Source organism: Oryzias latipes, chromosome 14 (genome assembly GCF_053564925.1).
Source record: "Oryzias latipes strain Hd-rR chromosome 14, Olatipes_Hd-rR_3.1".
Classification (NCBI taxonomy): domain Eukaryota; kingdom Metazoa; phylum Chordata; class Actinopteri; order Beloniformes; family Adrianichthyidae; genus Oryzias; species Oryzias latipes.
The window spans coordinates 21,343,702-21,371,634 of NC_136250.1; the positions used below are offsets into that span (position 1 = coordinate 21,343,702).

The 27,933-nt window shown below is 40.7% G+C and overlaps 4 protein-coding genes across 7 annotated transcripts in view; 1 reads left to right on the top strand and 3 right to left on the bottom strand.

The window, feature by feature from the left end:
- lhfpl7 (LHFPL tetraspan subfamily member 7) overlaps nt 1-1,089 on the bottom strand; it is a 163,609-nt gene extending 162,520 nt beyond the window's left edge. The window contains exon 1 of one of the 2 annotated variants that reach the window (XM_011483716.4): nt 446-1,089. In XM_011483716.4, coding sequence (XP_011482018.1) covers nt 446-781 — 336 coding nt within the window. In that variant the 5' untranslated portion in view covers nt 782-1,089. The remainder of the gene's footprint in view (nt 1-445) is intronic. The other variant, XM_078930337.1, reaches the window with a different exon arrangement.
- A 1,322-nt stretch (nt 1,090-2,411) lies between these two features.
- Nucleotides 2,412-19,112, bottom strand: akap10 (A kinase (PRKA) anchor protein 10). The gene is made up of 15 exons (XM_011483717.4): nt 18,853-19,112; nt 14,284-14,331; nt 13,782-13,967; nt 9,394-9,879; nt 7,740-7,838; nt 7,541-7,625; nt 7,328-7,451; nt 7,054-7,190; nt 5,755-5,899; nt 5,350-5,499; nt 5,027-5,136; nt 4,705-4,787; nt 4,190-4,242; nt 3,454-3,546; nt 2,412-3,379 (listed from the first exon to the last, which is right to left on the bottom strand). Exons 1-15 carry the CDS (start codon nt 18,872-18,874, stop codon nt 3,374-3,376), a joined length of 1,827 nt encoding a protein of 608 aa, XP_011482019.1. The 5' UTR covers nt 18,875-19,112; the 3' UTR covers nt 2,412-3,373.
- A 2,107-nt stretch (nt 19,113-21,219) lies between these two features.
- Nucleotides 21,220-23,426, bottom strand: bkgd (beta-keto-L-gulonate decarboxylase). Its single transcript, XM_011483718.3, has 8 exons — nt 23,293-23,426; nt 23,115-23,213; nt 22,551-22,624; nt 22,374-22,475; nt 22,066-22,242; nt 21,747-21,896; nt 21,553-21,669; nt 21,220-21,473 (listed from the first exon to the last, which is right to left on the bottom strand). Exons 1-8 carry the CDS (start codon nt 23,357-23,359, stop codon nt 21,300-21,302), a joined length of 960 nt encoding a protein of 319 aa, XP_011482020.3. The 5' UTR covers nt 23,360-23,426; the 3' UTR covers nt 21,220-21,299.
- LOC144983579 (uncharacterized) lies at nt 23,279-27,870 on the top strand. 3 transcript variants are annotated; one of them, XM_078930336.1, is made up of 6 exons: nt 23,279-23,410; nt 23,995-24,199; nt 24,284-24,563; nt 24,649-24,773; nt 25,697-25,739; nt 25,814-27,870. In XM_078930336.1, exons 2-6 carry the CDS (start codon nt 24,015-24,017, stop codon nt 27,389-27,391), a joined length of 2,211 nt encoding a protein of 736 aa, XP_078786462.1. In that variant the 5' UTR covers nt 23,279-23,410; nt 23,995-24,014; the 3' UTR covers nt 27,392-27,870. The 3 variants fall into 3 exon arrangements, with proteins under 3 accessions (XP_078786462.1, XP_078786461.1, XP_078786460.1); XM_078930335.1 differs by lacking the exon at nt 23,279-23,410 and adding an exon at nt 23,764-23,904; XM_078930334.1 differs by lacking the exon at nt 23,279-23,410 and having other exon boundaries at nt 23,852-24,199.
- Nucleotides 27,871-27,933: the final 63 nt, after the last annotated feature.

The following is a 27,933-nucleotide window of genomic DNA, read 5'->3' on the forward strand; positions in this document are numbered from 1 at the left end:
TGCCCATCATGCGGTCCACTTGTGTTTTTTTGTTCGCCAGAGAGAGGAAGCTGAAATGTCTGCTGGTGGGGAGCCCTGAAAGGAGAACCGCCTGCCAGCTTGGTGGCACTTTTGCAGTTTTGATGCGTGTCTGGCGTGCTGTTCTGCAGATGCTGCTCTGTGTGATGCGCTCTCCTCCTGATCACACAATTGTTTCTCCTAAGAGGCATTTCTTCTTTTTTATTATTTTACCATTTTCATGTGAAAGACCATGGGGGGGGGGGGTTCTACCACCTCATTTCAATGATAAACTGCAGCACAAACGTAGAGTTTATGCAAAATAAAAGCAAGAATTTGAACAAACTGAAATGTATTTTTGTGAGGCAAAAAACTTCCAAAATATGCTTTTGGGGGGGATTTATTGATGTTTTTGGTGAAAACCCATGCGTGGGTGTGGGGTCCATACCTGCCAGGAGCTGGAGGGGATCTCAGCGAATCTGCCCAGTCCTCCAAAGGTGTAGCAGCGGTACATGCGGTCCAGAGACTCGGAGCAGTGCCACAGCAAGCCGAAGCTGACCGAGCCCTTGTCGTGAGGATGGGGATGCTGGTGGCCGCTCCTCGGCGTCTCCTTAACAATCCAGGCGGGAGAGATGAAGCTGAAACTGCAGACGGCGACCAGAGCGGAGGACAGCAGCACCCAAAAGCAGCCCACGCAGCTGAACATGCTGGCAGCGTGGGGCAGAAAGCCCAGATCGAGCGCGAACCCGGCTTCTTCTTCCTTCTTCTTCTCCCGGCTCAGCATTTGCCTCCGACTTCAGCCTCCCACTACCCGGGCATCCGCAACTGCAGCAGCAGGGAGAGCCCGCAGAACATCTGCTCTGGAGGTGCGGGGGACTGTCAAGGTCCCGATGAAGTGGGGTTGGAGCGCGCGGGAGCCCTCAGGCTGATGGGAGGGGGGCGATTTCCACGCGCAAATGCGAACGCGGAGACATAACCGTGACGAAATTCACCTGCGAGTCCACGTCCAGGAGCTGCACTCCTCTGAGACTCCCCTCAACATTCAGCGCACTTTGCCTCTGCTTCTCCCTTCTGTCTCCATAGAATCAAGCCGCTGTCCGAAACAAGAACCATTCCGGAAGTTCCTTTCACAATAAATCTCCAACTAACTAAGTCCTTCTATTCAGATGGTAAATTATCCCTTTACAACACAACTAAGATTATTTGAAGTCCTTTCTAATTGGTCACGGGTAGAAAAACCATTTGTCATTTTGTCTGATTCGTTTATTAGTTTGTCATCCCAAAAGTCCCACTCTGATCATCTTTTGATCAATTGCAAAAGTGTTCCCAGTGATTTAAAATATGATTATGCACTTTTAGCCAAAATCTAAAATAAAAAAAACTGTGCTGTACTTTAGGACATAGTTTCTGCAGAGCCGCAGTAGTTCATTAGGTACTTGCCCCTAAATTGTGGGCGGGACTGTTGGCACATAGCCTGGAAACCAGGTCAATTGAGGCCATTCATGATTGACTGGTTTCAGAGAAGTTACAATTCTTTTTATGTCAACCGCTGAGCACAAGAAATCCTGACAGACCACATTATTTCATTTTAGCATCCATTTCTATTTTTAAAACCCTTATTTAAGTGCCCATGGTGCTCCACCAGCTATGAAAGGTGCAATATTTTAAACATACTACTCGTTTAAACTCTCTCTAACACAAGCTTGTTAATAATGAGAATAAGATTAGAATTTATATTTATGCTATTCATTTTTGCATATTACAGTCTTAAACTAGAACATGAATCCTAATTCAGTACCAAAAAAATGCAATCGTGAGCCGGTAAAATGGCTTTTCAACAATTACTTTCATGTACACACGTCAACATGATTAAATTTTTTGAAAAATGGAGGTGGGATATGTGTGTGGGTTTTTAGAACTTGATGTAAGTGATTAACAATAGCGAACCAGTCATCTTTCAAAATTGTATTCAAAGTAACCTAAAGTCAAATCTAACAAAAGCAGTTTTTGTTTTATTTTGAAAGCTAAACAAAGCCCTTCCGGTATTTAGCATAGGCGGTTTTTAACTTGTCTCAGGCACCTGTTCACCTTGATGGTCACACTAATCATCGTAAACCCAGCTTCACTAAAGTAGACGAAAAACAATAAGATCATTTTAGTATAATACGTAGTAATTCAGGCAGAAAATAAGGCAGCGTCATAAACTTTATAAAATTGCAGTTTTATCAAACTGTTAGCTTAAACATCAGTAAAAACTACCGCGAACGTGCGCGAAAACGAAAATAATGTAATTTCATTTCTAATATATTTTTGGAGGGAATTTTTCAAGTTATGGACTTTGCAGTCATGATAGATGAACCAAAAAGACGGAGAAAAAACATGCATTTCACAGAAAAAAGTAGGCAGAGACAAAAACAATTGATAATATTTGTATTTCAATCAAACACAGCTTAAATATATTATAGATTACATACACGTACATCTCAGAAAACATTAGTGGTACATAGTACCAAGTGTATTTCTGGTTTGTTTCCACATCTTGATAAGGTGGGGAAGGAAAAAAAAAACAAAAAAAAGTTAAATTTACTGATCACACTTTTCCAGTTGAACAGTCCTCTCATAACCAAGTTTTTTTTCCGCAATGCTTAAAAAACAACATAAGATCACCATTAAAAAAGACAAACATTAATATATGGGATAAACCAGAATTTATAGAACATTTAAGGAGTTTGGAAACTCAAGTATTTATTCTATGCTCTGTAAAGGTGCCTCGACTTTCACAAAGATCTGCGAGTTCTTTGTCCGGTTCCCCATCACATTACTGTTCTACAGTGTAGAAGTGGCCGGGGGCCGGAGAGCTAACATTGTGGATCATGAAACATCGATACGGACACGGATGACACTTCAAACAGCTCCAACAGGCGGACCTTTAGGAGAGAACTTGATGTAAAAACAAGGAATGCTTCTAAAAGCTGTGTGGAGAAGTGTCATGGCGGAGTGACTTTCACTGATTCTGTGTAACGTCTTCCATAGTTCCAAAAGCAAGACAGATAAGGTCCTGACGGGCGGCTACTTCTATGCGCCGCTTTCCTAGCAGAAACCTGTCCTAACGGGAGTGATGCTCTCACTTTGATGCGTTCACATCCACTCGGGTGTCTCTATAGTGTTCTGGAAATGGCCAACCTTCAAGTTTTCTAAGAGTCATTCACCCACCCCTACAGCAACACACACGCAAACAAACATCCGCTCTATAGTTATGGAGGTGGTAAAACGCCTTGTTCTTTTTGGAGTGATGCAGCTCACTGCAGTGTAAACCAGGAGTCTCGTGAACTGCAGTGTCCGCTGGGACGGAGAGTCCGCTTGTGCCTGTATGGGGTCATAACTGCAGACAGACGGGGACAGACTCAGCACTTCTATCAGACATTTCCGTACCAGAACCAGATGGAGCTTTGGTACCTTGGTTGCTTTGCCGGGGCTGTTATGGTTCGACTGGTGCACGACGTCATTGACAATCATCTTGGCGATCTGCCACGCCATCTCTTCTTGAGCCTTCATCGCAAACACAAACACTGAGTTTTTATCACCCAGAATGCAAGAACCTAGTCTGGTCCCTCGAAGCTGAGTCAGACAGTTGAAGATCATTGACTGTATATGTGAAGTGGACAGCATGACCCCTCCCCCCTGGTGTTTCAAACAGGAAGTACCCACAGGCTCCAAGAAGCTGAAATCCCATCGACTTGTACAGAGAAATAAACAGTTTTAATCAGTCATTCTATTAGTCAGAATGACTATTTTTGATCTTAATCATTTTTTAACATGTTCTTGATAATCCTCTTTTTTTTCATGATATTTTTCCTGTAGTTCAAGTTCTTCAAGCTATAAACTGACCGATCAGAGGCTTTCATAAGGGCAGGTGGTCTAACGACAAACATTCGAAAGGTTTCATTTACTGACGTCCTTGAGCCCACTTTCAAGTGTAAGGGGTGTGGCCTACAGACAAGTTCACTCCTGATTGGTGAGAGTGGTTGCCATAGCAATGTTGACTCAGACCACCACCGACCAATCAATGCTTGCTGTTGCCATTTGGCTGCAACACTAATTTGACTTCATTTGATTGGAGCCTTAAGTGACATGACACTCACTCAGTCCAGCTCTCATATACAGTCAATAGGTGAACACGTTTTCCTCTCACCTCATCAGAGTTGCCTTGAACCCATTTCTTCATAGCTTGAGAAAACATGGAGCCTTAATGGGGAGAAAAGGGAGATGAGAATGTTCAGGACTATTCTACCAAAGGCTGCAGGATAACCAGTTTGAAAGTGTGTAGAAAAAGGTCGTACAGAGAAAATGTTTGTGTTTTTTTTCTACAGGCATGCTGCGGTTATCAGGTCCTAGTGAACAAGTATGTGACACGCGGGGGTAAGTGAGGGTGAAGTAGGTGAGACGCAGGCGTGTCGTACAGATTCTTCCTTTTCAGATATTGTACATGCCCCCCCGTATGGAGGCAAGTATCTAAGGCTTCAGCTGGGAGCTTTAACTAGTCTTCTGCTCATTTCTAGTTCAGCTTAAAATAAATATTTAAATCTAAATAAAAAGCTCTTTAATTGGATCAAGAGGCAGATGTAACAGATAAAATACATCCAGACAGATAGATAGAATAACACGATAAGAGGAGAATAAAAAGTAAAGAAGGAACGCGTCTTTCACCTTTAGATTTCTTAACGTCCGGCTCGGGCTCAGCTTCTCTGATGAACTGGCCCAACTCATTCACCTTCCCGAAAGTCATTTTTCTGACAAGAGAGGAGGCAGACGAGTGAGCAGAAAGAGAGAAAACTGACACAATCAAACACAACACTCCCACCCTTTCAGTGGGAAATGAAGACTAAAAATGGCCTCAAACACCACAGGGGTCTTGAGATGCTTTTTTTAATCAATTACTTGTTAAAAAGTTATCTAAAAACGACAAAAAAGTTAAAACGAGTTTGACAAATGAAGGAAGATTTTGACAGTAGTGGGAACTCCATCCTACCCCGCATACGGACGCTGGTACAGGGACTCAGGATCCAGACTGGCCACGTCCACAGTAATCGCCTCGTCAAAGTTCTTCAGGATCTTAACTGCTGCTTTTTTGGAACCTTGCTGTAATGTGAATAACATGAAAAGAAAAAGAAAGAAAAAATATTGTGTGTTAGGTTTTCCTGCAATCAATGGAGCAAACGGAGAGCACAGCAGTTTGACCCAGAAACCTTTGCTTTTGCTTCGTCTAATAAGGCAGGACGGGTCTAAATGTCAGCAGACAGAGAACATCCCTGCAGGGGGAGGGAGAGGCGGGCGAAGGGCGAGAGAGCTCACCTGAGTCTGAGAACCCGGGCGCTCATTGTCCGACGACCCGCCCTGGCTTTGGCCGCCAGCATTCACAAACTCATCCCCTCGGACTGAATTGATGAGGTCACTCAGGTATTTGTAGTAAAGGTTGCTGGACAGGAAGCCGGGCATGTAGACCTGAAGAGATGCAAAACGAAAGAAAGATGGTTGGAAAAATAATGAGATCCCTGTAGTGTTTCTGGACGACTTATGACAGTGCGCTCCTGACCTTTAGCTGCTTATCAACATTCATTCGGTTTAGGCATGTGTTGGATGTGTAACTGCACATTGTTTACTTCTAAATACACAGAAATCCTTAATGTGTTTCACAGAAGATACAACAGTTTTGAATGACGGCTTTTCCATCCGTCACAGCTTTTTCCAGTCAAACACCTTCTCCATGGTGGTCCAGGCCTGTCTGAGGGGAGTGGTGAAACAGTCAGGGAGAGGCCCGCCCTCTCTGCAGATGTTTGACTCGATCTCCATCCGTACAGAGTCGCCGAAGCCCAGAGGATTGGTAGCCTGGAGTGAAAAATATCTGCAAAAAAAATGGAGGAATGAGCTTTAAATAAGATCAAGGCAGAAGATTTTTTCACCTAACTGAAACCATTCGTAGAGAGCTGGGAACAAATCAGTCAAACTTGGCAAAATGACTGAATTATGTTTTGAAGGAAACAAAATAAAAGACAATACTGCCACCTACTGGTCTTCTCCCCTCAGAAACTGAAAAGTCCCATCAGATTCTTTATGGATCTAAACTAATTGATCTTTCTGATAGTAAACAAATCATTTCAAGAATTGAACATTGAACACGAAAATGAAAGCAATCAACTCTTCTGACTGAGCATTTCTCAGCTGCTAAGCTGGAGGAGGAAGTGTTTCCTTCAGGCGAATGTCCTGAACCAGATGAATGAGGAGAATCTGGCACTTCCAATGACATTTTACCCCAAAACTAGTTTAGAGAGAAAAAAAATGACTCAATGTAAAGAAAATCTTATTTCCGTTGTCTTTATGAAACTTATTTTTTTACTTGGAAAAAAACCCCACCAGACCCTTCATTGTCAAGAGTTTTTGATACATTTTGGCAACGATCATTTTGCCCAGATGAGTAAAAATAGAAGTGATCAGACTGATAGAATGCAGGTTTTTGAACTTTCTTTTTATATTTTCATTTTTTGTCTTCTTTTCTAAAAATCCCAGCATTTACCTTCATTTGTGGCTGAACAGTTTTAGTCATTTCTATCAAAGTGACCTCATGTTCTATCAAATCTTATTATTATTACAGAAAGCAGCAGAAAAGTAATCTGTTTAAAAAAAATAAAGAAGAAAAGAGTAACTAAAGGTAAGTGTTAGAGCCTATTCAAAAATTCATTATTATCATTGCTTGTTTATGAAAAGGGTCTCAACCTTGTATAATAATCGGGTCGGCCTTCATTTCTCCTCTTTGTCATTAAATCAAAAAGCAAAGACGTTTTATTGTGAAAAACTATCAAGGTTTCATTGCATATTTAAGGCTTTGCCACTTTTATCATATGGCAGTGGAGCTTCTGTTCTTTGGGAAATTAGAGGAACAAATTTAGTCCTCCATCATTAGAAAAATGTAACAAGAACATGTTAAAAACCCCAAAAACACAATTCTCCCTGGAGAGGATTTATAAGAAAATTATTTTAAATGATCAGTCTGAAACCTACTTGTCATAGAGGATCATGGCGTCATTCTGGGCCTCCTGGCCGTCATACTGGCCCTTTTTAGCCGCTAGCTGGTTCTGAAAATTGTCTGCCGCCAACCAGAACTGCAGGATGTTCATAGCTTCTTCCTTTTCCATGTACTACAGGTGAGGAGACACAAATGAGAAGTTACAACCTAAAGGAAATAAATACTCGAGTAAATACTTTTTGGGACACAGAGAGTGTGAGGAAGGTAAAAAAAAACAAAAAAAAAACAACTAAAGCACGTCCCACTTACCTCTGAAAAGTAGAAGAGAGCTGACTCACTGAACAAGATGTCAGCCAGGAACACGGAGCCGCTGGTCAGCACTTCGATTTGATATTTACAGAAATGATGGCTCCACAGGAATCCACTAAAGTGCCTGGATTTGAGGACGAGGTCATGGGCAACGCCGTTACCATGGCAAAATAACAATGAGCTCAGAAGATGAAGTGAAAGACCGATACTCACTGTTGTTCCAGTATGGAGAGAACTACAGACTTGGCAATGACAAAGCAGTTCGGGTCCACCATGCCGTCTTCTCCGCATATCTTAGCTGCACAGGGAAAATGGAGAACATTTGGCCCAGTCAGGACTTTTTCTAAAGGTTGTCCTGTTTGGCATTATCCGTGTCATTCGACCTCCGAGGATAAAATCCTCTGCGCCTCACCAACAATGTCGTTTCTGATCTGCTCTGTGATGGGGATGGGCTTCGCAGCATCCGGAGAGATGTACTTGGTGAAAATGGTGACCGCATCTTTTTCTATAGCTGTAACACAGAAAGAACCGACAGTCCACCTTTATGATCTGATTTAGCACAGGAAAGAACTGAAAGTGACAGAAAAATCTGCCGTCAAAAACAAGTTAAAAATAATCTTCAATGTTGGAATTCAATTCAATTACATTCTGCTTTTTTTCCAGGTTTAATGTTATAATCATTCACTGGAAAAATAGCATGACAAAAAATTACACATAATGAATCCATGCCATTATTTCTTCTTTAACTTGAATAGTTTTTGAAAAACTTTGATGCAGCATTTTCTGCATTTTTCCTGGAGTTTGTTCTGAGGTTTTATTTTACAGTTGATGAGCAAAACGCAGCAGTCATTCCCTAAAAAGTTATACTTTCAGTCCTGTATCATGACGCTTTCATATTACTTCTCTGTCTTAATGCAGAGCATGTTTTCCAATCTTTAGGTTGCCTAATCAATCAACGTAAATCGGCAGAAAGCAGTGAGTCTGCATGCAGAGTTTTGTACATTAATGTCAGGAAATGAATTTCCTTTAAGTTTTGTTTCTCTCTTATATGAAAGTTAAACAGCAGACTGATGAAAGGATTTTAGATTTAAACAGCTTTAATGCTACTGATGTATTAAGATGTTTTATTTTAAGGGGGGAAAAGCTATCCAGTTGTTACAAAATCCTGACTTAACCATCCTGATAATCCTCTGAACTAGGGTCTGTTATTTTTCCCAATAAACTCTTCCTGCTTCTCCTGGAGACACCTGATCCAGGTAATCAGCATCAGGTGGGTAATGATAAATGGTCTGTGTTCCCAACCCAGTTTGTAAAAATTAGAAAATTTGGCAGAGATGCTGAGTCTAAACCAGTGGAGCTGAATTCAAACTATTCTGCGAGAATATTTCTCCGAAGCTATGAGAAAAAGTCATTTCTGAGGATCTCAAACTCTTGTTTGTAGTTTTTGACACCAGGATTGGAAAACCAGGTTATTCATTTTAAGCTGTGCCTTTTGTTAAAGCTATTCTTTACTTTATTTTGTTTTTACGCAGATAAGCTTTGTTTAAAGCTTTAAATTATAGTCTGAAAAAAAAGAGACCAACTTTTGAAATGCCACAAAAACGAGAAGCAACATGAGACCCTTCAGAGCAGCAGCTGCTCATGCAGCTGAAAAGACTAGAAGTCCTTTTACCGCGTCACTCTCTGATCATCTGTTTTTAACTATAATGATGCTGTTTTTAGACAAAAACCTTTGCTGTTTTCTAGGACATAGTTTCTGCAGAGCGGCAGGAGTTCATTAGAAATTTGCCTGGTTGTTGACGGGTCGACATATTCATAAAAGGATGTAGTTAAAATTTAAAGTTAGTTTTGGTAAATTACTTCTCTATTAAAATGTTTTCAGATTGAATTTTAGACATTCTCATGTTTTGGACTTTTTCATTAATCATCATTTATTTTATCTTTATCATTCATCATTAGTTTTTATTTTATACCTATTTATCAACATATCCTACATGCTGATCATAATTCTAAGTACCATTTTTAGCAGTAAAAAACATGAAATGATCTGCAAAGGCGTTACTAACTTTTCATGAGTTTGTCAGACAGATCTCGCAGAGTGCTGCTGGACTGGCCCTTACAGGGCGTCCCCGCCCTGGAGGTCGCCTGCCTGTTGGGGGTGTCTGCTCGCGGCGTGCTAGGTCTCAGCCCAGCCTCTGTGCTGGAGGGTTCCCGCCACTCAGACGTTACTGCGTTACCTTCTCTGGAAATGTTGGGGTCGCTAGGCGTGCTCTGCACCAGCGTTTGGGGGTCAGACCCTTCTGGAGAGACGGGGACGGGCTCGGCTAGCGAGCTGTGTTTGACCGAGTTGAGGCTGTGCGCTCGGACTCGCGACCAGCTGGTAGAGCGGAAACTCTCGGCCTCCAGCCAGAACCGAACCAGATGGTCGGCGCCCCGTTGCTCCATGTAATGCATGAAGTGGGGCAGCGCCACGTTGTCCTGAAGGACCTGGTCCGCCGATTTGGACAACCGGGAGCGCGTCTCCTGGGGCTGATAGTTCACACTAGAGTGACCTGAAGGGGAAAACAATTGTAGTTGGGTCAACTTAACTACAACAGCAAAAATATTTATGCACATATAAATTACAAATACGGTTAACGAAGTAGAGAAAAATAAAAAACTCAATCTGTACCTTAGGGATGGAAAAACGAACACCCAAAAAAATCCATAGTACATTTTTCCTTTGTGAAAAGTACAATTTATTTCCTATAGGTTTTCCTCATTTCAACCCTGAGTCCACACAAGGCTTAAGACCAACTTTAGAGGCAATATTGTTAGTGAAAATACAAAAAGCCATAAACACAATCCTGGATCAACTATAATAATGCATCTATATGTCTGTTCATTGGTGCGTTTACAAAAGCAGCAACTATCAATCCAATCCCCTCCAGATCATGTGACCCTGAAGAAAACATCTGCTGGCTTTGCTGACGTTAGTCATTTCACACTGAACTGAAGGTGAGCTCTGAAGTCTGCATTTAGAAAACAATAGTTTCCATTGATCACAAACTTGCTTTAATTGAACCAAAACATTTTCATGTTCTTCAGGCTAAGAAACGTCATTTGCTGTTCCAGTTAATTTGGTTTATAAATCCAAAAACGTTTGCATTCACGTGTACCTCTGCACATTTTAAAGACAGCTTTCGGGCTTTAAGTACAAAACCCGCGTCAGTTGAACATGCGTTGAAAGTTAAACGAGGTCGAACGTTGACCAATAAGGACCCGGATTTAGATGATAATCACAGAAGTGCAACTGTCTGAACATTGACCATTGTAGAAAAATGTATAATTGCAGTTTTTGTCCGGACAGAATTCTACGACACCGAGTCTTTCACATATCGGAATAAAGCTGTGAAAGGAAAAAGCCTGGAGGAGGCGCTTCAACATTTCACACCAAGCCTCTCCCAACTGTAGGTGGCCGACATGAGTTAGTAAAGAGTTGCTAAAGCAAAAGAAGCAGCCCCCCCCCCCCCCCCCCCCCCCCCCGCTAGTCCAGTGTGGACACCACGGGCACCACATTCAAGGACCCCTGTTCAGTGCGTCCGTCACGTGCCTGGTGTAAAAGTAACCTGAAAAAATCCTGTCTGTGAGATCCTTTCTGTGAGCACGAACAGCTCTAAAGTTCTGACCTGATAATAATCTAAACTAGCTGGTAGCAGCTGGCCCAAACAGGCCTGAAGGGCGACCCTCCACACTTACCACCCATTGGCGTGGAACTCAAACTGTCCCTGACATTTGCTGTCCTCTCACAGATCTGTAGTTAGTTGTTGTTGTTTTTTTCATCAATTCTGATCTACAAATAAAACCCAACTACTGTCAACTGACAGCTTGTGACAGGTAGAACTATTTTTGTTTATCTCGAGCCACACAGAGAGAAACATCATTTTTTGTTGTTCAAGACGCAACGAAAAACTGCAAACAAACCGAGTTGTTTGAAAGCATCTCTAGAGAAAAAGTATTTTTTTTATAAAAGCCACATCAAGGAAAGCAACTCCACGGCAGTGAGTAGACAGAAGAAACGGGTCAGTTTCAACTAACCAGAATGTTAAGAACATGTTCAAAATTCTAAATTCATATCAGAACTTTATGATCCAGACCATAAATGATGTTAGGGCTGATGTTTATGGAGAAAAAACACACCAACACTACAGCGAGGAATCCCGATCTGCTGTATATTCATCCATTACAGTCAGCTGTTGTCACTCTGAGACCAAAAAGACCACTGCCTGAAAGAGAACCCTAGACTTTCCAGGACCTGGAAGCATTTGGACAAGAAGGAAGGAGAAAGCAGTCGCTGATGCTCCAGACCCAAAGAGGCTCCAGGTCATTTTGTGCAAGTTCAGAACAAGTTTAAGGTCTCAGGGTCAAAGGTTCTTTTCACAGAACTTTGTGTTTTTAGGCTCACAAATCAGACAACAGCAACCCAAGAGACGTTGTCTGTTTGATCTGGCAAGAATGCCCCGTGTCTTTTTATGCATCGCAGTTCAGTTGGAAAATAAAACAACAGTTTTGTCGGATTACTTCTAGTTTAATGAAAATGTACTTTTACTACAGTAAATTTCCAGAGTACGTCCATTTATGAGACATGAGGGAGCTTCTGCTGCAGTAAGGCTGAGTTTCTGGCAGCATGGTGTGCTCACTGCTGCTCTGATATAAGATCCCAATCAACCCCACCCTGACACTGAACGGCTGCCACACAAACACCGACTCCTCCAGAGAGGGCTTCACTAAAAACCTGAGGTCCTACATGAAACCTGGGATGGTTCAGGAGGAAGTTTCTCTTCCTCAGTCTTCTTCTGTTGCTTTATAGAGCTTAAAAATGGAACAAAAGTGACCACAGAGCAGCAGCAAACAGGCGCCGTCGGTTTGTTGTCGGGGCTGCAGCACAGGTTTCTCCACCTCTGTCTGACTCGCACCACCTCTCACCGCGCATTGTCTCCACGGCCTTTTGTCATCCAGCAGCCCAACTATAAAGAGCATCGGAGTTAAACAAAGGAAAAAGGAAGGAGGTTTGTTCAAAGTCTGACTGAGGGGTGACGTGAACTCCCACAGCTCATTAACTCTGCAAGATTTCACACCACCGTACAAGTTACAGATTTACACTTCTGTGGTTACCACAGAAACTAACCTTTTTTTTTTAATTATTTTTAAAGGACCTCACATCGTGTGTCTTTTTTCAAATTTTAAAGATGTTTTTTAACTTCTTCTGATTCACGGTTAATTCTACTAAACACGTTTGGCCCCTTTCAACACTTTCCTTCTTGTCTTCCTTCTTCAAACCTCTCTGGTATGAAAATGATCCCACATTCCTGACTTGTTACTTTATAATTACACGTTTCAGCTTTTTTAACCAAACTATTTATTTGACAAAACTTAAGGGTAAAAAGGGTTTTAGCAAACCCCTTAAACTTTTCCACTTTAACTTTTTTATTTTTTATTTACTGTGATTTTTTAAAAAATGTGTTTTTGTTTTTAACCAATCTTTTATTAGTTTTAAGAAGAGTTTTTATTTTTTTACAGCTTCCAAAATAGCACAATCCTCAGCATCCATAGCCTTTTACATAAATTTGCATTTAGCCTTTATTTAAACAGTTCTAGAAGATCAGATAGACTGTGTAGCATTGTTCATGGTTAGTCACTTCCTTTTCTGTCTAAATATCGAATTCACATTTAGCTAACTGTGTGTTAGCTAACTGAAGCTTAATGCTGTGAAGCTTTTGCATGAGTTGAAGCTACATTAGATTCACAGCTAATATAATGAATGTATTAATAAATAATGTAATTCATGTATTTATTAGTAAGCAACGTACAGCTTTTTTTTAAATAAAATGTCTTTTCTTAGCTACTTAACCCTTGAACAAAAAGCTAGGATGTTCACTTTATTTTTAGCTTAAGCGGTTTCTAACTAAGTTAACATTTAGCTTCCTGGTTGATGCATTTATCTAAGCTTTAGAGTATCTCTTAACTATTTTTCACCTTTCTACTGCTTGATTTTGTTCTTCATAATTATTTTATTTGTCCTTTTGAGTATTATTAAATAAAAAAGCATCTTTAGCATAATAAAAATGTGGTTTCCACTTTGAGCAATCATACAGTTTTAAATAAATGCATTTTCCCAGATACTTAAACTGAAAAAGACTCAAAACAATAAAATATCAAAATATTGCAGCTTCTCTCTTTGATGAACTTCAGCTGGGGAACGTTAAACAAAGTAAATGAATCCATTCAAGAGACTTCCTTTGCTCTCTCCTGTGTAAGGTCAGCAGCCTGAGTGCTGTGGTGAGTTCAAAGCCCAGATGACGAAAACCCAAAACCTAGAAGATGTTGACTGTTTTATAACCCCGAAAACCATTTGAGTTTTTGTTATCACCAACAAACAAACAAACAAATAAACAGATGAATGCAGACTCAGTACCAAGATCTCCAAAGTGCGCCGCCTCCATGTGGCTCGGCTGTTTCTTGAGGATTGCAGTGCGGCCGCTGGCGAAGGAGTCCATGTTTGCAGAAATGGCGCTGAAGGCCACTTTGCTGAGCCCAGAAGCTTCCGGAAAGGCATTGTGGTTCCTGGTGGCCTGTGATGGAGACTGGGGGCTGAGCGGAGCTGGAAGTGGAGGATGGAAGAAAAAAAAAATTGAACACAATCCCACATTGTTGCTAAAGGTCCTTGTGGTTTAAACTGGGTATTCCAAATGAAAAGGCCTCCTCAGTGTTGGTGAAAGAGCTGACAGTGAGCTGAGGCTTCAGGCTGTGAACCGAGGAGACGGACTGCTTAGTGTCTCACTCCTGACCAGCTCTCTTTATCAGGAAAAAGCTTGCAGATTTGTTCCAATCATTCTTTAACTCTGGTATTTGTGGTTGGTGTCATGAGCTCCACAGTCTGGAGCTTTGAAGCTGTAAAGAGGCGACGATGAGCTCACCTCTGGTTGCTTTAGCGTCTGGGACTCTCTCAGGTTCCTTGTTTTTGGCTGTCAGGAGAAAAAAAACAAAAAGGCAGGTGTGTCACTGGAGCGACGTAATGTTTTTAAGATGTACAGTAACTGAAAAAGAAATGCAGTGACATAGTCAGGAATTTGATTTGACTGGATGCTGCAGCAATGGTTCAGTTAACCCCTAAGAGTCGGCGAAGGCTCCAAAATATTTAAAGACCATCTCTGGCCTTTAAGACTCTCTCCCTCCAAGCATCATTGGATCTATTGTAAACGCGTTCTTAATAGTCGTAATTCTGATTATGCCGTTTTTGCCCAAATCAAAAACCCATGTCTTTTTTGTAGGACACAGTTTCTGCAGAGCGGCAGGAGTTGATTCAAAATTCACCTGTGAGTTGTGGGCGGGGACAGTTGGCGCAAAGGAGCCTCTCCCCAAGCCCTGTTCCCCTGCCCGTTGCTGAGAGCTCTCTGTTTACACTCTATCCTGCTAACTTCCTAACATTTGCGGAGCAGCAAAAATGGTGAGCGATATCAGAGCTGTCCAACCCAACAGTTTAGATCCAGATTCCAGCTCAGACGAGGAAAACAATAAATACTCAGAAATGCTATTTTAAGCTGAATTCTCGATATAGATCATCAGAAAAAAAAAAGACACAAAAACTTGTTAAAAACAGCATTTTCATGGGAGTGGGTCTTTAAAAATGTGCTCACTGTCATTTTTCAACTGTATTTTGCTTTTTTTAGGAGGCTTTAAACTATAAAGCAGATGTGGACCAACTTGTTATGTTTTTGGGTTATCAGTGCTTTGTGTCTTATTGCGAAACCTGTTTTAGGAATAGCAGTATGAACGTCACTGCCTGCAAAATAATGTTAAAGGTTGCATTTCCCTTTGTCATCTAGAAAATACCAATTGTATTTAAGTTACAGTGTACACTTTTATTTTTAACTGCATAAACGACCAAGACATTTAACAAAATAATTAAAAATGTCTTCCTTCGGTTTTAGTTTTATGAGAGATTTTAGGTCCAATGTGTTATAAAAGTATAGAAAATTACAAATTTTAAATTTTGTAAGTCACCTAGATCATGTCTTACTGGAAAAAAAAAAGATTTGAAATGAAAAAGTAAAGAGTTTTTGAGGTGAAATATTAAGTTAAACTCCAAAGTAGACAAAAACAGCAAATCATGCTCTGGACTCCTCAGGGTTCATGTTTGCGTTCTGGCTGCAGGCTCTGACGGCACATGAGGAAGCAGACATGGAAATGAAAATAGTTAACAAAAAAGGAGAAGGATTGGTAAAAGTTAAAAACGAGTGAAGTTAGACTGATGTCGAGTCGCAGGAGGAGGAGACCAGTGATGGTCACATGATCACGCCGCCTTTACAGAGCAGACAGGGCAGAAGATGCTCCGTATGTTCCAGTAATGCTTTTAGGAAGGGGCTCTTTGTCAGTCAACAATCACAGGCTGCATTTCAATGAGCTAAAATGAAACCTCATGCTGCCGTTGGGTCCCTGTATTACGATAAAACAAAAGCCAACTACTCATTTATTAATGCTTGAGAAGCTCAGACAAAAACTCTCTCTGGAATATTCACTGTGAAGTCTCCTGAATGTTTCCTCTTTTAGAAAAACCGCTCTGTCAGCCACTTTGGCTGCTAAAGAGCAGAAAACACCACCTCCCCGTTCTGGGGCTGAACGTTGAGAACGCCAGTACGCTACCGCTTTCCTGACAAAACTGTGGTTTCACAACCAGCAGACCTTCATCCATCAAAGCTCAGGGCCCAACTGAACTTCTGACTGGCTGAGGGGCATCTGGGGCCTCGCTGCTAATGTGAAAAACAAAAAAACAGTGACAGTGTAATAATAAATTATTTTAGTCTACAATTAGAGTTATTACCAGGGTCTTACAACACTGCTGCTCATTTTTTATTAGGCAGAAATGCGAGGAGGAGGCAAATGTGGCAGCAGAAGAACATAAATCTGACATTAAAACACCCAAGATAAAGTCATATTATCACATTTTTAAGTTGCTTAAGTCATAGTTGAATACAAAGCCTGTGTTCACTTTGGGTTTTATAATACTTTGGTTTTAATTATAATAATGCTGTTAATATGCTGTCAGTGTTTAGTTCAATATTACATTTCCTACAATAACTTGTAATTAACGCTGGGTTTAGAAAACATTTAATATTTGAACCAATTTTTACATTAAAATCTGACTAAATGCATCAAATACACAAACAAATGCTCCTTAAACCCAATTTACTGTTTTATACAAGTTCTCCTGTCGCTCCATTTAAGTCCCTGTTGACCTGAAATGGTTTACTTAACAAACAAAAAAAGATTTTTTTTAACTAAAGAAAATTCATCTGGGCCTTCTTAATTAATTAATTTACTTTAAACAACTTTTACAGATCTATATTTTTGAATACATTACCGGTACATAATAACTTCCTACTGAACTATCCAAACAACTCCATTTTGATTCATACATTTGGTCTTTGTTTTACTGCAAAGATCCCAAAAATTGAGACGAAACCATTTTAATATGTTTACTAATAAAAGGTCAAACATGTAGAATTAAAATTAAAAAAATAAAATAGTATAAATCCACAAACAAAGCAAAACTCCTATGTTTGTTTAAACCAGAAATTTTAAAACTTTTTGAATAAAAACTACTATTGGGGGTTGAGTTCAGACACTACTGAGGGTTCATCATTTTGTGATTAATCTGTAATCAAATGATTAAATCTGATAAATAATGTAGCATTTTGTCAACAGTCCCAGTGCGTGATGACCCGCACAGACTCAACTTCTGAAAAATAAAGACTATTTTATTAAGTGGACTGGTCCAAACAAAAAGGTGCCTAGTCTGTCTAAGATGTGCTCTTTATGACCCCATTTAGGTTTATAAAAAAACAAGAATGGAGCATAAAAGAAAAGCCTGGTACATGACGTTGCTCAAAGGTCTTTGTCAGGATTCTGTAACCTGAGCCTCCGGAGTCACATGCGCCTCCTTCATCCCTCCATTCTGGCTCTTTAGCTATGAAGAAAAGTGCTACCGTTTTCAAAAATTAAAGAGTTTGTCGTGAATTTATTTTTAGCTAAGTCTGATCATTTATATTTAAGATTTTTACATGTCAGACAACTGAGAAAAATAGTAGGAAGAAAGGCGTATCATCGAAATAAGCTATGAGCACATTTAGACTTAAAAACTCTACATTAATGTTGTCATGTTTATATGTGATAATAAAAGAAGAAAAAAATCATATTGATAGAAAATTTCATGTTTGATTTGGCTTTTTTTTTTGGCTTTTTTAATTCAATGATATCTGTTAAAGCAGGATGATCCTTTGTGACACAAAGAGTATTTTATTTTGAAGGGAACCTGTGTGTGCTGTCAAAAGTAAACAAAAGTGAAAATGGCTTTACTACGAAAATTAGATTAACTCAATCATTCAAATAGTTATAAGGAACATTTATTTTCATAAATAGATAACGTGTAACTTTCTAAACAGTGGCTTTGCAGCTCTTGCTAGCTGTTAGCATTGAGACCCGCTTCCATCTTTTGATCTATTGTTAAAGTGTTCCCAGCGGTATTTTCATTATGATTATGCCGTTTTTAGCCAAAATTTTAAACTTAAGTGGTCTTCTAGGACATCGTTTCTGCAGACCGGTGGGAGTTCAAAAGAAATTCCCCTCTGAGATGTGAGCGGAACTGTTGGTGCAAAGTAAGCCTGCCTCTATTTCCCATCATCCATTTGTTTACACGCACTCCAGCTAGTTACGACCCCTCAAATCGCCCAGCCTAACAGTACAGGTGTAGTAGCAAAAAAAGGGGGGGGGGGGGGGGGGGGGTATCAGGGCCATCCAGCCGTACAGTTTAGATGCAGATCAGAATGGAGCGGAGCAGGGAGCTTGTGGTCCGCTGAATGAAGCGCCTGCAAGCCTTAATAAAGAAATACTAAGAAAAGCATTTATTTAAAGCTTAAGTTTCGTTGTGCATGTCATCCATCATCAGAAAAGGAAAAGGAAAAGGAAAGGAACACTATTTTTCATCAGAGTGGGTGTTTAAAGGTTGCAGACCCCCTGGTCTAAGTGATGAGTTTTGGTTGAAGCTGAAACCTGTTATTGTTACTTCCTGGATATGGAGATGGTGTTTTGTTTTGAATGAACTTAGCAAAAGACACGCCTTTAACCACAACCTTCAAAGGACCAAACCGACAGACCGAACCATTAAACCGGGAATCTCATCTCCATAATAGCCAACAACGAAGCCTTCCCCTCATATGTTGTGCTGGGTCCAGTGATGGACGGCTGACAGCTCTCTCTCTCTCTCTCTGCCGCTCACACAGCTACAGCCTCCGGGTTCGGAGAGCAGAGGCCGGCGCTAAGCTAACACAGGATTACCGCAACGACGAGCGCAGACAGACAGACAGTCGGGACGCATCGCGGCGTGTTCGCGGGATTTATTCCCTCCATCTCTCCCACTTTACGTTACCGCCAAGAAGCTGAGGCACGCGCTCCGGCGGATGTCGCAGCAGCAGCAGCTTGTTGCTTACCTTTCCTCTTGAAAAACGACATGACGGGCTTCACGCTCTGGACGTTTCCTCAGCTCACTGTCGCCGTCCCGTGGACTCACGGCTCCCTTCATTCAAACGCATCTGTTCTGGACACAGCAGAGGCGGGAAACGGCGTTTCTGCAGCCCTCCGTCGGCGCTGTCAAATCGACAATTTACCCAAATCCAAACGCAGCCTGGCCGCCATATTGTCAATAAACGACCAACTTCCGGGCTAGTGCGGCAGAAGAATTATGGGAAAATATGTATTACTTGCTTTGCTCACCAGAGGTCACTGTTTGCTGAGAAAAAAATGAACCAAGTCAAATTTTTAAGTTTATAATTCAATGTCTTATATTTAAATTCTTCTGTATGTCTTTTTAAAAATCTTTTTTTACACATTTTTTATTATATACAAATCAACACGGTTGTGTGTGTTTTTGTTTTTAGGTTACTTGAAAAAAAATTGAAATCACCTGTAAAGAAAAAAACATTTTTAAAAATCCATCCATTGATGACAGAGAACAGGAATGATAACCTGTACCATTTTAAAAAAGCAGTTTACAGTTACATCCCAAGAACATCAAACCCACTGTGAAGCATGGGGGTGGAAGCATCATGGTTTGGGACTGATTTTCTGCAAAGAACACAGGAAGACTGATCCGAATTAAGAAAAGGATCAATGGATTCATGTATGGAGAGATTTGAATCAAAAACTCCATCCATCAGTGAGAGCAATTAGGATGAGATGTGGTTGAATCTTCCAGGATGACAATGATCCCAAACGCATCAGCCGGGCAACAGGGGAGTGGCTTTATGTAAAAATACTTTCAAGGTTCTGGAGGCGTCTGGCCAGTCTCTGGACTTTGACCTAATAAAGCAGGACTGCCCAATCCTTGTCCTCATGATCTTCCTGTTTCCCATGTTTCCATTCGCTTCTTCCAGCTGGATCAGGTGTGAGGATCAATGAGTCAGAGTGAGGAGGCACTTGAGTCAGTGAGGTGGTAGACCTCAAGGCCCATTACTGGGCAGCCCTGTATTAAAGAATCTGTGGAGGGAGTTGAAAGTCTGTGTTTCCAGCAACAGCTCCAGAACATCACAGCTCTTGAGAAGATCTGCATGAAATTGGATCAAAATCCCAAATTTGCCTGAGTTGTGGATGGGACCGTTGGTCCAAAGCACCCCCCGCTCCTCCTTCCCGTTACCAGTAACTGAGCTATCTGTCTACATCAGGGTTCACCAACCTTTTTGAGACCGAGGGCTATTTCATGGGCACCAAGTGATATGAAGGGCGCCACTCATTTTACACACAAAAACATGCATGAATTTTCTAGACTCGTATTACAGGGGGGGGGTCAAACTCAGTTGCAGAGGGAGCCTAATTTCAAAACAGACTTCAGGTTGAAGCCGAACAAGATAAATATTTATTGAACAGACTAAAGCTAAACTTTTAAACCTTTAAAACTTTAACTTAATTTTAACTTTTTAAACATAAATGTAAATAAAAAAAGACAGGAATATTAATCCTCACATTAATGGATTACTCAACCACCTCAACCTATTCTCAAAATCTTTACATTACATGAATCATAAGAATGTCCAGAAATTGTGTAATTTATTTGATCTATTTAAACTTTTGTAATAGACCCTTACTTTTAGTGATTATTTTTTAAGTTATATTTGTTTACATATTTGGGTTTTCTTTGTCTACCTTTATCTCAGAATTGATATTGTTGTCATTGACAGACATGCCGTGGTTGTTTGTTGAATATTTGCTTCAATAAAAAAAAAAAAAAAAGATTTTTTTTGGGTGCATTCCCTGCGGGCGCCACAAGGGGTGCTCGCGGGCGCACTGGCGCCCGCGGGCACAGGGTTGGTGACCCCTGGTCTACATGATCTCCCACTAGCTTACAGCCCCTCACATCCCCAACCTAACATTGGCGGTGCAGCAAAAATGGCGAGTAATGTTGGATCTATCCAGCTGTACGGTTTAGATCCATGTTCCAGCTCAGACGAGGAAAACAGAGACGTTCATGGATCTATTTGTCTACAAGTGGATGCATCAGAATGGAGCGGAGCAGAGAGTTTGTGGCCCGGCCAGCGCATTTTCTATGTAACAAATAAGCCCTTTTACAAACGGCATTTTTTCATCTGCTCCTGATTCACAAAGATTTGAATACAGAAATACCCAGAAAAGCAAATTTAAACTTAATTTTCTTCATATATATTCTCAGAAATATTCTACAAAAACATGCTAAAAACACAGAGTGGGACTTTAATCTCAGACATTAAAAACTGTACTTTAACCCCTTTTTAAAGATTCTTTTTAATTAATTCCTCTAGAGTTACAAGAACCTTGAGAGACAGAAACCCTGGATTGAAGTGACTTTAATGAATCCTATTGTTATTTACCACAGAAGGTTAAAAAGTAACATGACTTTAGGTTTTATTCAGTCTCGCCCAACTGTGTGCGTCTGTGTGGGTCTGTCAATGCGATACACAAACTCAGCAGGCAGGAAGTAACCCAAATACTCCACACTGTCAGGAGTTGTGTCTATATAGTAGTGGCCTCCTTCTCCGTGGTGGCTGAAGCAGTGGGTGTGCTCCACGCGCAGATCCAAGCCCTGCTCACACAAAAAAACCATGTCAACAAAACAGCCAACTTACAACAACACAACACACTGGAGCAGCTGCTTCACTTACAGGGTCTCTGGACACGAGCACCGACTGGCAGATGAGCGGGGCGTTGACCTCGAAGTGCTTTAGCCACTTGTTGACGTCATCATTGGTGTTGAGGGGGCAGGCCGAGAACTCTCTCGGCTGTTTGAATCCAAAAAGAAAACAAGTCAAAGCAAGCAGGTCTGTGTCTATTAGCAATGCAGCGCGTCTAGACGTACCATGATGTGGATTTTGGCCTTCCCTTTCTTGATGATGAAGGTGCCTCCCAGAGCGAGGCTTTTATCAGGATAGTGTGCTTCAAGAGTCTTCCTCAGGGCTGTCACCAGACTGTGGCTCCCAGTTCTTTTCTTTGCCTGAACCTCTATGACCTGGTCAACAGAAAAACTCAGCTGATCGAACCCATGACCCCTGGTCAATGTTTTTTCATTTTGAGCAGACGCGTGACTAAAGTTCACATGCAAGCAGGAATGACTTTAATGTACATGCTCAAAATGGCTTCATTCATTTGAAATCCAGCTCAATCTAAGAATGTATTACCTTTCCAGGCTTCCCTTCACAAGCATAGAGATTTCCCAGCAGTCCAAAGTTACAGTCGGAGAATTTCTGGCTGTACTTCTCCAGGAGACACTGGCCATCAGCTGGGTTGATGGAGGAAAAGTAGCTGCTGTTCACTGCAGGCCTGCCCTCAGCCTCAGTCAGAACCAAAGGCATCAGCTGCCGATCAGAATAGACATTTCACGAAAGTAGAATGTCCAACACCTCTAATTGACAACCAGGTTTTTATCTCATTCATGTAAGCAGATACTTCAGAGTTTCCAAACACTGCAGTAATGGCGGTAAATCACCTCTGCGTTCATTCCAATAATTCTACAGGGAGCAGCTCCCGCTCCAAGGAGGAAAGCTCCAGGCAGCTCCACCTTCTTTGAAATCGTGTTCATGTCGTATTCCTTAAAAAGGGGAAAGAAGAATGCAGGTCACTGCACAATAACCACAGATAGGATGCTTAAAAAATATAAAACTACCTTGTCCTTTTGAACCAGAGGAACCAGGTATGGCACACCTCCCACATCAGTGATGCGAGGACTTCCACAAAGACCTGCAGCACAAAAGCAAATGCAGAATTCATCCAGTTCAATAAAGCTGCAGACTTTTTTTTACGTAAATCTTTATTTAAAAGAAATTAATGACAGTTAGAAACCTAGAACAATAATCTGTACATTAATTGTTCAAAATAAATGCCAGAGGGGTAGAAAAAAAACATCAAAAAGGAAACTAAAATTATGTTAAACTTTAAAAGATTTTAACTGTTTTTTAAATTTTACTGGATTAAACAGATTGTAAATAATGTCTGATTTGGGAAAATAACATAAAGAATGTTGGAGTTATTGCAAAATGTTGTTTTATGAATATAGTTTTGCTTAAAAAATACGATTTATTAAATAGATTGTGAAGATTATTTTAATAAAGCTGCAGATTTGCATCATTCATTAAAGCTTTGTTCTTATTTGCTAAGCATAGTTCGTATAGGTATTGTGCAGCTTAGTTAATGCTCACTACTTTAAAATCATAATCACACAGACAGTTACCTTTCACAGGAAACTGGAAGGGCTCCTTGCTCAGATCTGGACACTCCGCAACACTCACCCGGACCTCTGCAAAGTTGCTCTCCAGTCCTGCCTGCAATACTGTTACCGCCCGGAACACATTAATGTGCGTTCGTTTTTTTTTAGAGCTGCATATTCATATCAAGGTGTTAGTCCTTACCGCCCCGTAGCTCCTCTAAATCCGGGGCATGAAGCTGAACCTTCTCAGTTTGGGACATATCTGCCATGACGCCTGCTGGTGTGACGAAAGTGCTGTTCGTTGTGCAGGAAAAGCCGAGGTAAAAGTCCAACCAAAGAGTGATTACAAGACCATTTTGTTCCCTCCCAGTTGTTTCCCTGTCAATCATATTACTATTCTTGTGATTTTTTTATGATGGTGAATTAGGTCTTTTTTTAGCTTATAAAGTTAGACTTCTCAATACGTTTTTACTTTATTTTACAAGTTTTAAGAGAAATAGATTATATATAAAATGGGTGCCCGCGAGGACTGTAAATATTTTTCGACTGTGCAAGATATGAGTTGTTAAAAAAATCATTCACGTTTTATTTTTTTGAACTAAATATTTCGGGAAACCGATTGTTAATGTTTTTATTTTGTTTCCGTTAAAACAGGAAGTAAACAGGGGGTGCTCTCTCATAGCTTTCCCCCAATTTCCCCCCTCTTTGGTGTTTGGTCACATGACACATCTCCTTGACGGTCATTGGTCGGAGAACAGGAAGAGGCAGGATGGGATGTGTAAACACTTCCTGGTTGATGGCTTACTCGTAAATCGTATGTGTTGTGTATTGTCAAAATAAATGTAGATACGCATTTAAAGGTGAAATTTTGAGTAATAATGTGTTAGTTTCTTTTTGTTATAAGTCTTAAATTAGGCTACTACGATGTCAAAAGCAGGAAACGGTTTACCACAAACGGAGTCCGATGTTCTCGCCGGTGTTCTTTCTGGACAATCCTGCCATGTGGTGCTCGTCTCATCTCCTCCTGCTTATGTCAAAGAAATTTCGAAATATCTGGAGTCTTCAGGGAAACGGAATGGACGAAGTGATGCCCCAAATGAAGCTAACAGGTAACTGTTCATAAAAACGAGATGAAGCAGCTTCTCCTCTCCTGACTGAGCAGGTACATTAACACACTTTTGTTGTCTGAGCAGTGATTCAGGAGACAGCCTGTTCCTCACTCAAAAACCTGTACCTGAGCCTGTGCGACCAAAGAGGCGGAGATCCATCCGCTACACACACTTCAATCACAGTGGAGATCTGATGATAGAAGATGAAGATGATACTTCATCCTCTTCCTCTGATGGAGAATCCAGATCAGACAAAAAGAAGAAAGCAGTTTACAGACTACCAAAGTTTAGCTTTCCTTTCCTCCAAGAGCGGAGGAGCTCGCAGAACAACTTTATATCTTCTCATCGGAACAAAAAGCTCCACGTAAGAAACTGTAAAGGTTTCTAGTCTGTTTGTTTGTTTGTTGGTCTCTTCCTCTAAAATTTTGGCTTCATCTCATACTTTACAGCATTTTGCAATGGGAGGATTCTTTAAATGTGTTCAAGAGCAGCAGAAGTGTCATCAAAAAAGGAAGCAGATGGCATCTTTACCCACCATTGATGGAAAAGAAGAATACATTTCTCCAATATCAGAGTAAGTTAAATCCCATTATTCTAAAATATTTGGTATAAAGTAAGATAAAGACACTTCATTTATTACCACTATGAGATGTTTAAAAAAGGGGTTTAAGTTTAAGACGTTATTTACTTTTCAAAGACCAACTCCGATCACCTTTTGATCTATTATCAAAGCGCTTCCAGCTGTCTTTTATTTATGATTATACTGTATTTAGCCAACATCAAAAAACTGTTAATTTCTAGGACATAATTTCTGCAGAGTGGTTGGAGTTGATTAGAATATTACCCCTGAGTTGTGGGTGGGACTATTGGCCAACCCCACCCCCTTTGACGTCACCCGAGCTATCCAGCCGTACCACATGCAGCCGTACAGTTTTGATAAAGATTTCAGATCAGATGAGGAAAACAAAGACGTACACAGATCTAGGCGTCTACAAGTGGATGCATCAGAATGAAGCAGAGCAGGGAGCTGGTGGCCTGCCATAGTAGCTTTTACATCAGATCTTTTTCCCAACTGCATTTTTTTAGATCTGCTCCTGATTCACATTAAGTCGATTAAAGAAATACTCAGAAATGACATTTTTTAGCCTAATTTTCTTTATACGTGTCCTCCATCATCAAAATAAATGCCACAAGAACATGTTAGAAACACAATTTTTGTCACATATTTTTTTAATATATACTGAGATGTATTTTAAGGAAGCTTTGAGCTTTCATCTCTATCTGTAATAAAAGTCTTTGATTTTGTTCATAGACGTGTGAATTTTTGTGCTTCTGACCAATTTAATTTCAAAAGATGGTCAGGTAAAGAAAATGAATCCAGAATGATCCGTGCTGTATTTTTATTAATAACCTATCTCTGACTTTGTGAAGGAACCTTCCAGAGTAGAGGGAACTGTGACAAAAGTATTGACTTTTTTCACCTTTCCTGTGTTCCAGGCCAGAAGAAGAAAGGACAGAAGCCGAGGACATCCGAGTGGTGGTGAGCAGACTTGCTCTTTCATTTATCAGCGGGGTGGTAGAGTGAACGTGACTAAACCACATTTTCCTCTACAGGCACGGAAACGTTTCGTGGTGTCATTGAAAGCAAAAAGCTTCCAACCTTGGTGCAAAGCGACGGAGACGTGCAGTGAGGACAAACAACACACAGAGGGAATCCAAAACTCTGGATCCGAGTCCCAAAGACAGAGGATGGAAGAAGCGTCAGTAAGGAGGCTGCTGTCCTCGTGTGCAAAGAGCTGCGATGAAGGAGAATCTTCTCATGGAGGCAGAGAAGCCGTAGATGTGTCCAGCATCCAGGCAGAAACAGCACATAGATCTCTTAAGAGAGCAAAGAAAAAACTCAGTTTTGTTCAAAACAGAAACACAAATCAGTTCTGTGATGACAGTGATGCTGCAGCATGTGAGACAGATTCTGACAAACGCACAGGAGAAAACACAGAGGCATTCACAGAGGGTCAGTCTCCAGATGCAGAGTGTGAACCTGAAGGCCCTGATCAGCAGGACACCGCTGATCATACGCTGTGTGAGAGAACCAAAAAGAAAAAGAGGAAACTAAGAAGCAAATTTAAAGGAGTTGAAGAATTAAATGACCTGAGCTTAGACGAAGCAGAAGGTCAGAAAGCTGCAGAGTTTGTGAAAGTTGCAACTGAAGAGGAACAGGGTTGTTTATCTCATGGCAAGTCAGACTCTGCAGATTTAAAGGAGAACAGACAAAAAGTCAAATGTGCAGACCATAAAATTGGGCCTGAAGTGAATGTGGAGAGAAGTAAAAAAAAGAAAAAGAAACAAAAACGTATTGATGAACAAATAGAGCAGCTCCAAAGTTCTGCAGAACCTCAAACGGATAACGAGGAACCAGAGAAACAGACTCTGGACGGGGCTTCAGATCAAACGACAGCAGGCCCCTCACAGGATCTGCTAAGAGAAGACATCCAATCTCCTCTGGAATCCAGTGGAAAAAGGAAAAAGCACAAAAAGAAAAAGAGGCAGTCAACTTTTAATGACACTCCGGTTGAGGACTCCTGTAAAGATCTGGACTTTTCTAAAGATTTATCCTCTGGAGAAAGTGTGGGATTGTCAGCTAAAAAGGAGACTAGACATGACTCATGTAGTCCTGAAACACAGACGATAACAGATCAAGTGGTGACAAAGAAGAGGAAAAAGAGAGAAAAGCTGAGCGATGACACCAATGCACAATGTGAGTCTGCAGGAAAAAGGGAGGAGAAGAGGGCTTCCTGCTTCCTTCACGCAGATCAGCAAGAACAAGTCGGTCCAGACGACAGCGCGGAACAGCCTGCAGGCAGGACAAGTGATGTAACGGCCCAATCAGCAGAAATCCCTGCAAGTTTGGAGGGACACAGCGCCGGAAGGAAGAAGAAGAAGAAACGGTCAGCCGTTCAGCCGAGCGTGAACAGAGATTCTGAGGAACCACAAGAAACGTGTCAATGTTCACCGTCTGTAGTCATGAAAAAGAAGAGGAAGTTAACAGAAAGCTCAGAAAGTGCAGCCGATGCAGAACCGGCTCAGACTCAGGAGTCTCAGGTGCCTGAGGAGAAGAAGAAGAGAAAGAGAAGAAGAAAAAAAGGGGGTTCCAGCGTTTCAACGTTAGGAAATACATCAATGAATCTGTAGTTTGTTGGAAAAAAAAACAAAAAACGCTGAAATCTTTATTTTTCAGAGACTTTGATGACGATCATAAAAGGTAAAAAAAAAAACTGGAAGTAAATTACTTTTTATAAGACAAAAATCTGGGCATACAAGGATTACTTAACATTAATGCTTTTTAATTTACCCTGAGTGATAAAACGGTGTACCTTTTAGTTAAAAGGTGCCATCTAGAGGTCTTCTGTTGTATTTACAATCAATCAAAATAACCTGCCCTTTTTATTTTGACTTTAAAACCTTTATAAATGTAGGTAAATTGTCAAATCTGATTTTTCTTACTTGTTTTTAGAAAAGAAATGCATTCTTATAACCTCTTTCTGCAGCAGTTGCTATGTTTAAGTCTCTAAAATGTGTCATTTTGATTTTTGTCTAAGATGTTTATCTTCTTATTTATATTTTTAACAAAAACAGTTTGTCTCCCTCTAAATAAAACATTTTGTACTCTAGCTTTTTGTTTTTTTTGCCCATTTTTTTGTCTTACAGTCAGGTTATACACAATTAATCCAACC